This window comes from Nothobranchius furzeri, chromosome 9 (genome assembly GCF_043380555.1).
Source record: "Nothobranchius furzeri strain GRZ-AD chromosome 9, NfurGRZ-RIMD1, whole genome shotgun sequence".
Lineage (NCBI taxonomy): Eukaryota > Metazoa > Chordata > Actinopteri > Cyprinodontiformes > Nothobranchiidae > Nothobranchius > Nothobranchius furzeri.
This window is the reverse complement of record NC_091749.1, coordinates 1,150,347-1,166,952: the sequence shown is the minus strand read 5'-3', so window position 1 is coordinate 1,166,952 and position 16,606 is coordinate 1,150,347. Positions and strand designations below refer to the sequence as shown.

The window sequence follows — 16,606 nt, the reverse complement described above, 5'->3', positions numbered from 1 at the left end:
TAAGGATTATAAAAGGATGATGATCTACCAAAGTTCAGCGATCGTAGTATTTGCATTCTATAACCTGTGCCATTACTTCTGGATGCGTAGACAATTTCTTCTCATCCAAGTCACGCTATTTGCTAGGCTGCTTCTGTCAGCTCGACCGATGATCCAATCAGAGCAACTTTAAGGCAGCATGTTTAGCTGCGGTGCTCGGTGGAGCTGAGGAAAACACCATACCATACCATACTATAGTTTATTTATACAGCACGTTTAAAACGCAGCATGGGAGCTGCCCAAAGTGCTGCACAGGCTAAAACAAAACGCGACCATTCTAAAGAACTAAAATAGAAGATAAAAATACCAGTCAAAAGCAGATAAAACATGATGAATACTAAGAACACATTAAAACAATGACACAATAAAACACTAAAACGAGTCACTGTCTAAAAGCCAAATCGTAAAAGTGGGTCTTTAAACCAGATTTAAAAACCGCCAGTGATGGAGCCTGCCGAACTCCAATAGGCAACGAGGTCCACAGCTTTGGGGCAGCATGCACAAATGCTCGTTCACCCCACGATTTGTATCACATCCGCGGCGTACACAGCAGCAAAAGGTCAGCCGACTTCAACATGCACGTGGGTACATATGGAGTGAGCAGGTCAGAGAGATAGGAAGGTGCCATGTCATTGAGTGATTTAAATACAAAAGTCAATAACTTAAACTGTACTCTGAAAATGACAGGGAGCCAGTGAAGATGTACCAGGACAGGGGTAATTTGGCTACGACGGTGTGTATTCGTCAAGAACCTGGCAGCAGCGTTCTGGACGACCTGCAGCCGATTCAGGGCAGAGACCGGAACACCAACAAGGAGGGCATTTGCGTAGTTCAAGCGAGAGGTAATGAAGGCATGGATGACTGACTCCAAATGCCTCTGTTTCAGGATTTGTCTGAGGCGAGTCAGGCGGCGAAGCTGATAAACTCCGTAGTGAGGTCTTGCTTTTATCTGTGGGGCCATTGTGAGTTAAGCATCCAGCTTTACACCGAGACTTGACACGCACTGTTTGGGGGCCACAGCAGCAGATGATCCGTCACCTTTGACCTTTAGCCTGGTGCTGCACAACCAGTAGGCTTTGGTCACTGGACCTCAGGGACCTGCTGGGGGTGTAGGGACTAAGAAGATCACCAATGTAAGATGGTGCTTGTCCATGTAAGGCCCTATAGACCAGAACCAGGATCTTGAAATGAACCCTGAAGTTGACTGGCAGCCAGTGAAGCTGGAGGAGAAGCGGGGTGATGTGGGTGTGTTTGGAGGACTTGGTCAGAAGCCGAGCACAGGCGTTCTGAACCACCTGTAGACGGTTCAGGGAGGTTCTGCTCAGACACGTGAAAAGAGAGTTACAGTAGTCTAAGAGTCACACATGTACCCACAGCAAACTCACTATTATTAAAAATGCTAAAACATGTGTCCTGTATCAGAGCTACATGTGTGACGTTTGCAGGAAAAAACGCATCAAAATCTGTTGAGATTTTAAGCAGTTATGTTTGATTTAACCTGCTGACACGTCAATGTTCTACCAGAGGGAGCTCGACCCATCCAAGATGGCGGCCCCACCGCTCATCAGCGGCAGCAGCGGTCATGCGGGGTCTATGTGAACAATGTCTATGCTTGCTACAAGCTGCAGCCACGTGCACTCGCTACAGTCCAGCCCAGCAGGCGGCGGTAGGGCACAGGAGAGACGATGAGCACACGCGGAAGCGCAGAAGAAGAAACAGACCGGAGTATCAGGACAACAACGTGAGTTGTTGCGGTAGAGGAAGGCGCGTGGACAAACCTAGCATAACGTTAGCACGGCTCAGGTTTAACATCACGTGCCTGCTGCTGTTCCGGGACAACTACCTGAAACCCGTTAATGGGGATGTACCTGTGTGTGTGACCCGTGCGGTTTATTGTGTTGTCAGAGTCACTATGGGACCCACCAGCCTGGACAAGATCCGAACCCTGCAGCGGAACCCAGCCAACATCAGAAACCTGTGCATCCTGGCCCACGTGGATCACGGTGAGTTCACCTGGCTGCTCAGATCACCTGACCTTTGGGCTTCAGTTGACTTGGTGAAGAAAGTGGACATTAAAGCAAAGTGTGTGTGTGTGTGTGTGTGTGTGTGTGTGTGTGTGTGTGTGTGTGTGTGTGTGTGTGTGTGTGTGTGTGTGTGTGTGTGTGTGTGTGTGTGTGTGACTAGAGCTGTGTCAGAGGCAGGTTACTTATGGTAACTGTCAGCAGGTGTGTGTGTGTGTGTGTGTGTGTGTGTGTGTGTGTGTGTGTGTGTGTGGTTTAACTCTGAGCATCAGTAGAGACAGCAGAACTTTCCCTGTGGGGAATCCTAGGATGTCTGAGGAAGGTCTCTGCTCAGCCTGGTTTATGCTCTGCTGTGGAGACGCACTCGCGTGTCTGAAAGGTTTTGACATTCAAACTTCTGTTAAGGCAGCGGAGCGTTGCAAAGCATTTCCTCGCCATGACAACAGAGGGCGTGGCGCTGCTCCGTGGCACCTACCACCATAACAATCGTGCATCCGATACCCGATCGTGTGTTTTAGAGGTGAGCAATCTTCGGTACCTCTCGATTCGATTCAGGGTCCTACGATTGGATTATTACACGATTTACACTAATTATGATGTATTTCTATTCCAGCATTCAGGGTTTTCCTCTCACTTAGCTGTTTCATACTTCACAATGAATTCAGTACACATTAGTTCAAGTTAGCAGCTTTTAGTTCACTATTCTTGCACAACTGAACACACACCGGACAAGCATGTCCAGCTAAAGTGTGAGCTGGCTGCAGCAGCATTTCTACACTCAAGAAAATGTTCCGTTTTTATAAATAAAATCTTGCTGCTTCAAAACACTCCAAATAATCAAAAAGCCTGTTTGACAAAATAAAACTGTTTTTGGCGTCTTAAAGCTGACTGTCTTATGAAAACAAGAACAAAGTCTTTAACCAACACACAGAGCAGCTGGCACCATGTTCTGAACCAGCTGCTCTATAAACGGCTCATTCAACTGGTTTAGCTATGAACTACAAAGCTAGCTTCTTCTTCCGGCTCTTCCTACAAATGCTCGGAAAAAAATAAATAGGCTACTTTGTGAAGGAATTGGGACATAATATATGACATACTATATAATATTATTCAATAATTACCAAATATCGCCAGGGGAAATGTGACTATATTCAATTTTTGTGATTTGTCCCACCATACGCTGTTCAAACTAACTTACAGCGCTGGGATGTTGCAAAACTTGGTACAAGTTACATTGAATATTGTCCCAATCCTAGCTCCATGCAGCTAGAGTTCTGATGAGAATTAAAAAGAGAGATCATATCTCTCCTGTCTTAGCTTCCCTACATTGGCTACCTGTTAAATTCAGAATAGATTTTAAGATCCTTCTTCTCACATATAAAGCTCTTAATAATCAAGCTCCATCATACATCAGTGATCTGATTGTTCCATATGTTCCTAACCGAGCACTTCGCTCTCAGACTGCAGGTCTACTGGTGGTTCCCAGAATATCTAAAATTAGGATGGGAGGCAGATCTTTTAGTTATCAGGCTCCTCTCCTGTGGAACCAGCTCCCAGCTTTAGTCTGTGAGGCAGACACCTTGTCTACTTTTAAGAATAGGCTTAAAACATTTGTATTTGATAGGGTCTATGGTTAAAATCTGATGTTAGTAAAGCACACATTACTCTAGCCTGGCCTGCCAGACTCCTCCTCTGTTTAATTCTGCACAGAGAAAGAGTCTGGGAACTCTCCTGTTCAAATAACCCCACCCCGTGAGAATTTTAACCGAGCCAATCAGAGCTGAGTATCGTACGTCACACACCACAACACTGAGTTTGTCGAACATGACGACTGAAGCGGAGTTCGCTGCGGCTCTGTCCTCTGTTCTAAATGACTTGGACACAAGTAGAAGCGTTAAAAGCATTTCTTCTAAAGAAAGATGTTTGCGCTGCCGCCAGACTCCATTTTTACTACAGCTAAAAAAACTACAGCGTCGCGGACGTCACACACATCGACGCTCAGTTTCTCTTAAACAACAAAGACAGCGGCGGAGTTCGCTGCGGCTCTTTCCTCTGTTCTAAATGACTCAAATGTCTTTAAAACCACAAGTAGAAGCGCTAAAAGCCTTTCTTTAAAAAAAAGATAAAAGATGTTTTTGCCGTTGCCAGATGCCTTTTTTGTTTTTTACTACAACTAGAAATCGGGATTTCCGTCTTTTTTCTGATTGGTTATTCTTGAGCTGGCTAGTCCCACCTCTCATGGTGCTTTTTGCTGAGAGTTACCAGACTCAGGCCTAGTCCACACGTAGCCGGGTTTTTAAAAAACAAATATCCGCCCCTCCAAAAACTTGCGTCCACACCACCTCGTTTAAAAAACAACTCTGTCCACACGTACCCGGATAAATACGTTGTTATGGACATGCCAGACCTGTAGGTGGCAGTACTTCCCCCGTTCTTAACCTCGTCCTTCGTCTGTGGTCTTCCTCAAGGAGCAGTAATTCCTCTTACAAAAACAAACAAGCAAAAAGCGCTTGGACAGTTGATAAAGCGAGCGCAGCTCTGAGGGCATCCATGCTGCCGGCTAGTGTAAACACAGGTCGCACACGTGATGTCAGCATTTTTCTGTCACGGAAAGTGACGTTGCGGACCTTAAAACTCCGGTTTTGTCCGTCCACACGCAGACACCCAAAACGGAGAAAACGCAGATCTTCACTTTGGCCGGAGTTTTTAAAAAGATCCGTTTTCGTGTGAAAAAACTCCGTTTTCGTGTGGATGACAGGCCAAAACGCAGAAAAATATCTACGTTTTGGCAGATCCCCGGCTACGTGTGGACAGGGCCTCAGTCTCTGTGCAGAATTAGAGGACGAGTCTGGCAGGCCAGGCTAACATTACTCTGCTCTCATAAGATGACATTGAGTGCCAAGAAATAAAAGTCCAACTGTGTCATTTCTTTTAACATAAGAGAAACCTTAAAAACTAGTTTTCAGAACAGGACAGAATGAACTAGACCTAATTCTTGCTTTGCAATTTGTTTATTCTTATATAAATAATATATTTATTTATTCTGGCATGCCAGGCTACTGCAGAACTTCCCCAAACAGCTGTTCTGGGTATGGCAGGAGAACAGTCTGCTAGCGAGGAGAGACAGTTTGCTGCTAAACAGTAGAGTCCTTCTAGCCAATCAGAGGAGAAAAATGCAGGACCTTCCTTGAACATCCTAAGATACCAAATGACGCCTAGGGCAGCTGTGGCTACTGTGTAGCTCATCACTATCGGAGTGAAAGGGTTAGTTTCAGTACATGTCTCTAACAGTTATTTCTACAGTGAGTTTGAGTTGTTAAGTACTACTAAAGAGGATTTGGATCTTTTTAGGTAAAACCACTCTGGCTGACTGCCTCGTGGCAAGTAATGGAATCATATCAAGTCGCCTGGCAGGGAAGGTGAGTGTGTGTGACACATAGACATGAATACGTAGACGCTTCTTTGGGCGTTGGAGAGTATAACAGTGGTGCTGCCATGTTGGTTGGGCCTCTCACTCTCCAAACCCAACTGGGGTCAACGCAGAGTGATCAACTATGCCCGGTTTTGTGCAACCTATGGTTGTGACAACTGGTGCACTACTGAAACCAGATCACGTGGGATTACTGTTGACTTTTCTAGCCTACCTGTTAGGAGTTTAGTTGTTCAGTTATATTTATATTTTAATTATCATGCCATGTCATGTGTCTGATTTTGTGGTAAGCACCTTCCTCAGTAGAAATGAATGCACTGGAGATGAATGGCGGCGCATGCAGGCTGGCGGCCTGCTGCTACGCCAGCTCCAATAAGCAGCACCAGTCCACGCTGCATCTATGTAAATGGTGTCTGTGGTGTGTGACTCCACACACAAGGATGATTCCTACTCATCCTTGTGTGTGGGAGTCTTCTTCCCTGTTTACATCCCTGTTGATCTTCCAGCTGAGGTATTTGGACAGCAGAGAGGATGAGCAGGTCAGAGGGATCACCATGAAGTCCAGCGCCATCTCCCTGCACTACAACAACGGTAACATAACTTGGACGTGTGATTGTGACGGCACAAACTCCTGTTGTTTTTCAGTTGACTTCATTTTCACTTTAAAGTTTCTGCCGTTTTAGTTCTTCAGTGGACACTCATCACATGGTGCTGAGTACAGGGTTCTACACAACAGAGGGGGAGGTGGTGATGGGGGGTGTACTCTCACGGTGCTGGGGGGTTCTGGACTGTTTCGCTGCAGGGGGAGGGGTAATAGCGCTCAGAATGTTTCGGTGGGATGCGGTTGCTTTCATAGCCGTTGTTTGTGAGGGTGCAACGACAGTGCTGTTGACGATAGCAACGTCTTGACCAATCACAAGCTTGCATACTTCATTGGACAGATGGTTAGAAAGTGGGCTTGACTCCATCCATCCTTGCCTGCCTGCTGGAGATCCCTCTCAAGAATGGATAATGCTGTTGCGTATCTCCGTACCAACACAGAAGCATAAACTAGGCTTTAGTGAGGACCACCTAGAAACCTAATTGACCCCGTCTCCTGCTGCGGTCTAGGGGATCAGGACCACTTAGAAACCTAACTGACCCCGTCTCCTGCTGTGTCCTAGGAGATCAGGACCACTTAGAAACCTAACTGACCCCGTCTCCTGCTGTGTCCTAGGAGATCAGGACCACCTAGAAACCTAATTGACCCCGTCTCCTGCTGTGTCCTAGGAGATCAGGACCACTTAGAAACCTAATTGACCCCGTCTCCTGCTGTGTCCTAGGGGATCAGGACCACCTAGAAACCTAATTGACCCCGTCTCCTGCTGTGTCCTAGGAGATCAGGACCACTTAGAAACCTAACTGACCCCGTCTCCTGCTGTGTCCTAGGGGATCAGGACCACTTAGAAACCTAACTGACCCCGTCTCCTGCTGTGTCCTAGGAGATCAGGACCACCTAGAAACCTAATTGACCCCGTCTCCTGCTGTGTCCTAGGAGATCAGGACCACTTAGAAACCTAATTGACCCCGTCTCCTGCTGTGTCCTAGGGGATCAGGACCACCTAGAAACCTAATTGACCCCGTCTCCTGCTGTGTCCTAGGAGATCAGGACCACTTAGAAACCTAATTGACCCCGTCTCCTGCTGTGTCCTAGGGGATCAGGACCACCTAGAAACCTAATTGACCCCGTCTCCTGCTGTGTCCTAGGAGATCAGGACCACTTAGAAACCTAATTGACCCCGTCTCCTGCTGTGTCCTAGGAGATCAGGACCACTTAGAAACCTAATTGACCCCGTCTCCTGCTGTGTCCTAGGGGATCAGGACCACCTAGAAACCTAATTGACCCCGTCTCCTGCTGTGTCCTAGGAGATCAGGACCACTTAGAAACCTAATTGACCCCGTCTCCTGCTGTGTCCTAGGAGATCAGGACCACTTAGAAACCTAATTGACCCCGTCTCCTGCTGTGTCCTAGGGGATCAGGACCACCTAGAAACCTAATTGACCCCGTCTCCTGCTGTGTCCTAGGAGATCAGGACCACTTAGAAACCTAATTGACCCCGTCTCCTGCTGTGTCCTAGGGGATCAGGACCACCTAGAAACCTAATTGACCCCGTCTCCTGCTGTGTCCTAGGGGATCAGGACCACCTAGAAACCTAATTGACCCCGTCTCCTGCTGTGTCCTAGGGGATCAGGACCACCTAGAAACCTAATTGACCCCGTCTCCTGCTGTGTCCTAGGGGATCAGGACCACCTAGAAACCTAATTGACCCCGTCTCCTGCTGTGTCCTAGGGGATCAGGACCACCTAGAAACCTAATTGACCCCGTCTCCTGCTGTGTCCTAGGGGATCAGGACCACCTAGAAACCTAATTGACCCCGTCTCCTGCTGTGTCCTAGGGGATCAGGACCACCTAGAAACCTAATTGACCCCGTCTCCTGCTGTGTCCTAGGGGATCAGGACCACTTAGAAACCTAATTGACCCCGTCTCCTGCTGTGTCCTAGGGGATCAGGACCACCTAGAAACCTAATTGACCCCGTCTCCTGCTGTGTCCTAGGGGATCAGGACCACCTAGAAACCTAATTGACCCCGTCTCCTGCTGTGTCCTAGGGGATCAGGACCACCTAGAAACCTAATTGACCCCGTCTCCTGCTGTGTCCTAGGGGATCAGGACCACCTAGAAACCTAATTGACCCCGTCTCCTGCTGTGTCCTAGGGGATCAGGACCACTTAGAAACCTAATTGACCCCGTCTCCTGCTGTGTCCTAGGGGATCAGGACCACTTAGAAACCTAATTGACCCCGTCTCCTGCTGTGTCCTAGGGGATCAGGACCACCTAGAAACCTAATTGACCCCGTCTCCTGCTGTGTCCTAGGGGATCAGGACCACTTAGAAACCTAATTGACCCCGTCTCCTGCTGTGTCCTAGGGGATCAGGACCACCTAGAAACCTAACTGACCCCGTCTCCTGCTGTGTCCTAGGGGATCAGGACCACCTAGAAACCTAATTGACCCCGTCTCCTGCTGTGTCCTAGGGGATCAGGACCACTTAGAAACCTAATTGACCCCGTCTCCTGCTGTGTCCTAGGGGATCAGGACCACCTAGAAACCTAATTGACCCCGTCTCCTGCTGTGTCCTAGGGGATCAGGACCACCTAGAAACCTAATTGACCCCGTCTCCTGCTGTGTCCTAGGGGATCAGGACCACCTAGAAACCTAATTGACCCCGTCTCCTGCTGTGTCCTAGGGGATCAGGACCACCTAGAAACCTAATTGACCCCGTCTCCTGCTGTGTCCTAGGGGATCAGGACTATCTTATAAACCTCATTGACCCCATCTCGTGCTGTCTCCTAGGGGATCAGGACCACCTAGAAACCTAATTGACCCCGTCTCCTGCTGTGTCCTAGGGGATCAGGACCACCTAGAAACCTAATTGACCCCGTCTCCTGCTGTGTCCTAGGGGATCAGGACCACCTAGAAACCTAATTGACCCCGTCTCCTGCTGTGTCCTAGGGGATCAGGACCACCTAGAAACCTAATTGACCCCGTCTCCTGCTGTGTCCTAGGGGATCAGGACCACCTAGAAACCTAATTGACCCCGTCTCCTGCTGTGTCCTAGAGGATCAGGACCACTTAGAAACCTAATTGACCCCGTCTCCTGCTGTGTCCTAGGGGATCAGGACCACCTAGAAACCTAATTGACCCCGTCTCCTGCTGTGTCCTAGGGGATCAGGACCACCTAGAAACCTAATTGACCCCGTCTCCTGCTGTGTCCTAGGGGATCAGGACCACCTAGAAACCTAATTGACCCCGTCTCCTGCTGTGTCCTAGGGGATCAGGACCACCTAGAAACCTAATTGACCCCGTCTCCTGCTGTGTCCTAGGGGATCAGGACCACCTAGAAACCTAATTGAACCCGTCTCCTGCTGTGTCCTAGGGGATCAGGACCACCTAGAAACCTAATTGACCCCGTCTCCTGCTGTCTCCTAGGGGATCAGGACCACCTAGAAACCTAATTGACCCCGTCTCCTGCTGTGTCCTAGGGGATCAGGACTATCTTATAAACCTCATTGACTCTCCTGGCCATGTTGACTTCTCGTCAGAGGTTTCCACTGCTGTCCGGTTGTGTGATGGTGCCATTGTAGTCGTTGATGCTGTGGAGGGAGTCTGTCCCCAGGTAAATGCTTGTGCTGTAACCTGTATTGTCTCATGAAACAAATTGTATTTTGTTTAGTTTGTAAGCAGTTTCAGCAGGTATTAGGGGTAGCAATCAAATTTTATTAATATCGATGGCCTATTGCATTTGGTCCATAAACAGTTCAATTAGTGGTAAAACATTAGTTAAACACGGTCTATTGTACTATATTGTACTTTTAATGATGAATAATCAAGTGTACCATGTATCAGTTGGAAAGGTCTGGACAAGTGTTCACTTTCATGCAACAAGGTACTCGTCTTCTTGTAGGGTGTGGTGTTGCTGTAGTTTTAGCAAAACTAGAAAAATCACCACAGGTCGGATTTTAGTCGCTGGAGTCTGCATGTGTGGAGGTGAGTACGGAAGGTAAATGACGTCAACATGATAGGGTGTTAGTTGATTAGTTACCTGCAGTATTAACAGGAGAGGACCCGTTGCTGCTGCGCTAAAGTTCACTATTCCTAAGTGGGTCAAAACCACAACATTCACTTTAAAGTTTTGCATATTTGTAGCAGAGATGAGCCGGACACTCCTCTGAAACGTGTATCCGGATACTCCTCTGAAACGAGTATCCGGATACTCGTTTCAGAGGAGTATCCGGATACTCCTCTGAAACGTGTATCCGGATACTCCTCTGAAACGAGTATCCGGTACCGATAAAGCATTTTTGACAAGTACGAGCATGAAACGAGTAAAACTTGTAAATATCTGTAATCGTGCTGAAGGAAAATCCTCATTGGGTAACTGACTGTCTGTTCTGTGATTGGCCAGTCACATAGAGCGCCCGCCCCTCCCTACACACAAAACTCTCTAGCCGGCCGGGAGCTCAGTCAGTCTGGCCCATACACACACACACACACACACACACACGCACACGCACACACACACACACACAGACAGTAACGGATCTCGCTGTGATTGCTTCACTGTTGCTCACGTTTCGTCAGTACTCCCTAGGTTTTCTTCAGCTCGCCTCTTTCTTGGTTGAATATTTAAAGTCTCTCTCTCTCACACACTTAATCAACATTGTTTTGTTTAACTTTGTGGGGCAAAATGCCAGGAACGTTAAGAAAAAATCAGTTTAATCAAATTAAAGTAAAAAACACATAAAGTTGTGTCTGGTTCTAGCATTTCATATGTCCTAGTTCCTACTGCATGAGTTCAGATGTATTAATCCATGCACTCAAATATTAATGTTCGTCAGCAAGGTAAAGAAAAACCTTGTTTTTAAAAGAACCAAAAATGGAATAATGTTCTGATTTTATTGAAACACTTGTTCTGTAATAGTTCCTTTACCATTGTGATCAAAAATATTTAATCTCAATTCTGAGGCTGCTCTGTAAATAGTTTTCAAATAAACAATACACATAGCAACTTCTGATCAGTCCATATCAATTTCAGACTTAAAATAATGCATTGATGTAAACCACACCCACTTCCTGTTTAACCACGCCCACTTGCGGGTTAGGCCACGCCCACTCCGAGTACAGAAACAGATAGTGGTGTACTCGCTCATCCCTAATTGGTAGTGTCTCCCCCATTGATGAAATATCTACTTTGCAAGTATTGCAAGCTGCCCTGCTGTCATCCCTTTTTGTCAAATCTAACCAAACTTTGCGCCGTCGTGCTGCTTAGGCGCCATGTGTCCTACTGAGTAAATGCAGAAGCTACGCAGCAGGCGTGGTAACGTGGTTTGCTCCAACTGGAACTGATAAGGGAGTTGTTTGCAAAATCTTCCTAGGAATTGAAACAGTGGGAAACGGTTCTCAACAAGAACCGGTTTTTGATTCCCGCCCCTAGCTCAGATAGAGAAACACTGTGTTTACATTAGTGTAGCAGTGAGCTAGCAGGAGAAGCACCTGGTGTGTCCTGGCTTCTGTTCTGACTGGTAGGCTTACACAAGCTGAGCTGGTTTAGGGTCAAACACCCAGACTAGAGGAAGCTCTGCTGAAGCAACGATGGCGTCAGAGCCGACAGTCGGTCCTGTTAAGGTATAAAGAAACAGAAAGATGTAGAACTGAGATGCGTCATGTTTGACCTCGTTTTGGATTCTATCAGAGGCCTGGAGTTCTCCCCGGTTACCCAGGGCAGCAGTAGCTCAGGAGGTGCAGAGGGTTGTCCAGTAATCAGAGGGTTTCCGCTTGATCCTCCTGGCAATTCTGCTGCTGTGTCCTCGGGCCAGAACCTTAACCCAACGTGTCTGTGGTGGCGGTGGTCAGAGGGGCCGATGGTCCATCCCAGGGCGGCTGTGGTTGTAACGTAGTATACCATGTTAGTAACTGGTCCACAAGAGCGTGTGTGTGTGTGTGAAGAAGCGGGTCATTCTAGGTGAAACATTTAAAACTAATGTAGAAGCTGCTGTAGCGTGTGTTCACATTAACCAGTAACCTTCATCATTGATCACAAGCCTAAGAGGCACCAATTAGCAGAGGTGTGGACTCGAGTCACGCTCAAGTCCTTATTCCAGTGACTTCTGTCTTGACTTGATAAACTCTATAAAGGCTTATGACTTGACTCGGACTTGAACACCAATGACTTGCGACTTGACTCGACTGGCATCTGTGTTCTTTTCTAGAGTCAATAATCGGTACGATTACAGGAAGTAAACATTTGATGGGTTTGTCTGATATGAGGTTATTATGAAGGCGTTGCTGAGCTGCACCTGTGTTTTCTGTAGACGCAGGTTGTTCTCCGTCAGGCATGGCTGGAAAACATCAAGCCTGTTCTTCTTATCAATAAGATAGACAGACTGATTCTGGAGCTGAAGCTCACCTCTCTGGAAGCCTTCACTCATCTGCAGAAGATCCTTGAACAGGTAAGGTTCCAGGTGTCCCTGATGAAGGTCACGGTCCCCACATGTCTTTTGTTAATAATGGAATTAAATCTAGTTCACCACAAGGGAACTGCACTGGTCCGGGCTTATAGATGCTTTGCACCCTTCCTCGTAGGTCAATGCACTGACCGGGTCGCTGTTCACCTCCAAAGTGCTGGAGGAGCGAGCAGAAAAGCAGAAGGAGGAGACACAGGAGTGGGAGGCCTCAAGTGAAGATCAGGTTTATGACTGGAGCGCGGGGTTGGAGGAGGCCGATGACTCCCACCTCTACTTCTCTCCTGACCAGGGAAACGTGGTTTTTGCCAGTGCCATTGATGGATGGGGTTTCAGGTGAAGCGGCTACTTCCTAATCTAAGATCAGTTCATTATAAATAATGTTTGTCAGACAAAGACACAATCTACAGGTAATGAAAGGAGAATATCAGGACAAATGTTCCATTCCACGGGTGAAACTTGCACATTAGATGCATTCATTCGGGGTCCGTACGGTCAGGAAGAACCTGGAAACGTTATGGAAATTGAAAATGCAATTTCTAGGTCCTTGAAAAGTTCATGAAAAATAATATCCCCTGTAAAGTTTTGGAAAAGTCATTGAAATATGGTCGGATAATGTTTTGATGTGTAAAATATAAATATACAACAGCGTACTATGATTAAAATGTACATTGCCACAGAAGTGCCACGTGACGCTCTCGCTGCTACTGTCCGACTCCGTGTGCACCGCCACGTTCCATTTCTGTTTACTAAACGCGTGCACCGCACCGGGCTAAAGCGATCACGCGTGAGCCGCGTTACCAAAGTATCATTACTCTCAAAGCAAACTAGTCCCAAATTAAAACATTTATCGTAATAAAGCGGCTTTACCAAAAGGAGGAGAAGTTTACTTTTGAAAAACACATGAATGTACTTTTATGAAGCAAAAGGCCACAAGCGCTCGGAAGGAAATGAAACAACAATGGGGTTCAGCGGACGGCCTACGATGAGAGTTTACGTTACCGTAAAGTAGGCCGAGTGTTCATTGGTTCATTGCTTGGCGGTGTCTCAACTTGTTATCTGACGTGGATTTTAAAATGCTACGAAATGCCGGGGAAGTGCAGTTTTAACAACGAGTGGCTTTTCAAGGAGAAGTATCAACTGTGGCTACTGAAAGACCCTGACCCTGACAAGAAACACGCAAAATGCAGACTTTGCTCCAAGTCCTTTGATATAAGCGGCATGGGAGAGGCGGGGCTGATAACCCACATGAAATGGAAAAAACACGCCGCAGCTGTCAAACGCTGCAGAAGCCTGCCAGTCGGCGAGTTTGTTTAAACAGGCAAAGATGGTGTTAGTGCAGTTTCCGCACCAACACACTAGGGGTTGTATGAACTAGTCGACTAGTCGACTTTACGGCTCAGTGGTGACTTGTTATGCCTGTCATCGACTAGTCGCTGTCACGTGATAATGACCGCCAAGATGCAGTCCTCGGAAAAGACAGCAGGTGACGAGCTCCTGCGTGTCGGGAGACAACACGCTGTGCCAGAGCGTCGGTACCGACACCCGCCGTAAAACGGACATTTAACCAAATTGTGACCTTTACCCTCTTGCAATTTAACCTTCCCCTCACCCCCATCCTAACCTTAACCAGCTTGCGCATGCAAAGCTCTGATTGTTGACGCGCTCCAGACATCTGCGTCCTGAGCACGGCCACAGTAACATTATCAAATCAGGTGTCGCCACCTCAAAAACTAATTTAACACGCGATCGTTCATGTCGGCTCATTTCCTTTTATGTTTTCTCTCTTTTATTCTTTTATTTGTGCCTGATGCGTTTCGCTGCTGTGGAGCGGGGCGCATCACCTGTTTTGTCCTCCGATGATGCACCGATCACTGATGCGACCGCCAAGCAGCGGCACTCCGCTGTTTTAGCGGTCGGTAGATCTTTTAGAACTGCAGTTCAAAGGTAACTCATAAGGTGAATATATATGAACCCAGGTAGCAGTTTCTCTTTAGGATTGAGAGGAGATGCAGGAAGATAATAAACAGACAGGACAGAAAAATAGTCAAATAAAAACAAGTTAGTTTTTGTACCTGCTGGTTGCAACAAACAGACACCATTGAAGGTAATCAGAAGTGAGGAACAGAAAATGAAATAATTATTTTAATGTTTAGAGCAGCAGGAATTCTGAGAGGCTGCAGGCGCATCAGTGAGTTTGCGGCCGCTGCACAGGGGGAGGGGGGAGGGGCTGAAGTAGGGGGAGGGGGGAGAGGGCTGAAGCAGAAACTACCGTTGTTAAAAGAAATGTGTTTAACTTTGAAAATGTGGGCGCAATATTAATTGTCAAAAACTCCAGTGAACCAACCGAACCTAGCCCCCCCCCGCAACCCTACGTGGACATGCGGGTTCAGAAGATGGATGGATGGATGGATGGATGGCACCTCACTCAAACACAGCTCACTTTCTGTCTGGCTAAAAAAAATGCAGCTATGTGTGCACATCTGGACTAGCCTCATATTTTAAGGAGCTGATACCGAAGGACGTGTCGCAACAAACGGCATATGTTGTTTTATTCGATGAAAGTCTTAACAAACATTTGCAGTCGGAACAATGGGCATTCATGTTAGACTGTGGCTTTGATTTAGAGGCACCGACTACGATGGTCCGGCTGAAATGTGTTCATTTTTGGTCTTTGAAATTCAGTGAATGGTTATGGAAAAGTCATAGAAAAGTTATGGAAAACCATAGCTGAAAAAAAGTGTACGAACCCTGTTCATTACACACACACTGTTTATTTCTTTAATGTTTATAACTGACGACTAATGAAGTTCCCAAGTTCAGTATCTCAAAAACGTAGAATGTCAGTTAGGACCAATGCAAAACAACAGAAATGTTGGCCAACTTAAAAGTGTGAAAATGAAAAAATATGAGTGTGTACAGCACTCCGTATTCAGCTGGGGCTCCTTTGGCCTGGATTACTGCAGCAGTGTGGCGTGTTCTGGAGTCCGTCAGTCTGTGGAACTGCTCAGGTGTTATGAGAGCACATGTTGCTCTGATAGTGGCCTTCAGATCTTCTGAATTGTCAGGTCTGGCGTATTGCATCTTCCCCTTCCTTAACCCCATAGAAAATCTGTCTCTCCTCTTCTTTCACAACATTGGCTCTCCTGAAAACCTGCTATGTCTGATTCACTCACACTGCTCCTTGGTTCACCCGGATTTTCGTCAACTCAGAGCCATCGACTGGAGCGATTGTACAAAAAGTCTGGACTCGCTGTACGCCGCCACTGTACGTGGATCACTGTCATCATCATAGGAATGCATTAGCTACTGCCAAACCTTCATTCTACTCCAGCATCATCACCTCTGGTGCCAGCAACAGAAGAAGTCTTTTTAACTGTTGCGCTGACCACAGAGGTGTGGCTGCCCCTGCTGGATCAAGTCCAGCACAACCACCTGCGTCAAAGACTGTCTGAGGCGGTGGAGCTGGCAAAGCTTCAGAGCCCCTTGCCAACCAAGATGTGGAGAGCGTTGCTGCGGGAACTGGCAGCCAGGGGGTAAAGAACTGACACTCGCAGAAGAAAAGGAGATGGTGAGAAATGGTCTGACTTACTTACCCGGAAAAGACCACAGAACTGACCCACACTGGCATGTCATATATCCATGGAGAGCAACCGTACCAAACAACAAGAAAGCAATAGGAGCAACTTTCCTCAGAACCGAAAAGCACCTGTCCCAAGAACCTGAGTGGAAGACCGCTTACACTGTACAGGTCCATAAGATGGTGCGAAGGCCCCACTGAATCTGTCCAAAGAGGCCCTGCAGAGTTGGATCAAATGAATGACCCGCACTTGTACAGCGCCTCTCAGAGTAAGGACTCCAAAGCGCTTTACACTACAGTGTATCATTCATCCACTCACACACACACATTCACACAGTGGTGGTGATGAGCTACGATGTAGCCACAGCCGCCCTGGGGCGCACTGACCGAGGCCAAGCCAGTGCGGTATATAAGTCATCTCATCGTGTTGAATCCACACTCTTGTCTCCACCCCAGTGAAACTGGTGTGGAACAGCAG

At 47.2% G+C, this 16,606-nt stretch overlaps 1 protein-coding gene across 2 annotated transcripts in view; it reads left to right on the top strand.

Moving 5' to 3' along the window:
* Positions 1–1,648: 1,648 nt before the first annotated feature.
* Positions 1,649–16,606, top strand: part of efl1 (elongation factor like GTPase 1) — a 98,982-nt gene continuing 84,024 nt past the window's right edge. Inside the window, exons 1-7 of one of the 2 annotated variants that reach the window (XM_070554584.1) lie at positions 1,649–1,780; positions 1,945–2,042; positions 5,412–5,479; positions 5,997–6,081; positions 9,570–9,703; positions 12,399–12,536; positions 12,670–12,884. In XM_070554584.1, coding sequence (XP_070410685.1) covers positions 1,725–1,780; positions 1,945–2,042; positions 5,412–5,479; positions 5,997–6,081; positions 9,570–9,703; positions 12,399–12,536; positions 12,670–12,884 — 794 coding nt within the window. In that variant the 5' untranslated portion in view covers positions 1,649–1,724. Of the gene's footprint in view, positions 2,043–5,411; positions 5,480–5,996; positions 6,082–9,569; positions 9,704–12,398; positions 12,537–12,669; positions 12,885–16,606 lie in introns of both variants that reach the window. The other variant, XM_070554585.1, reaches the window with a different exon arrangement.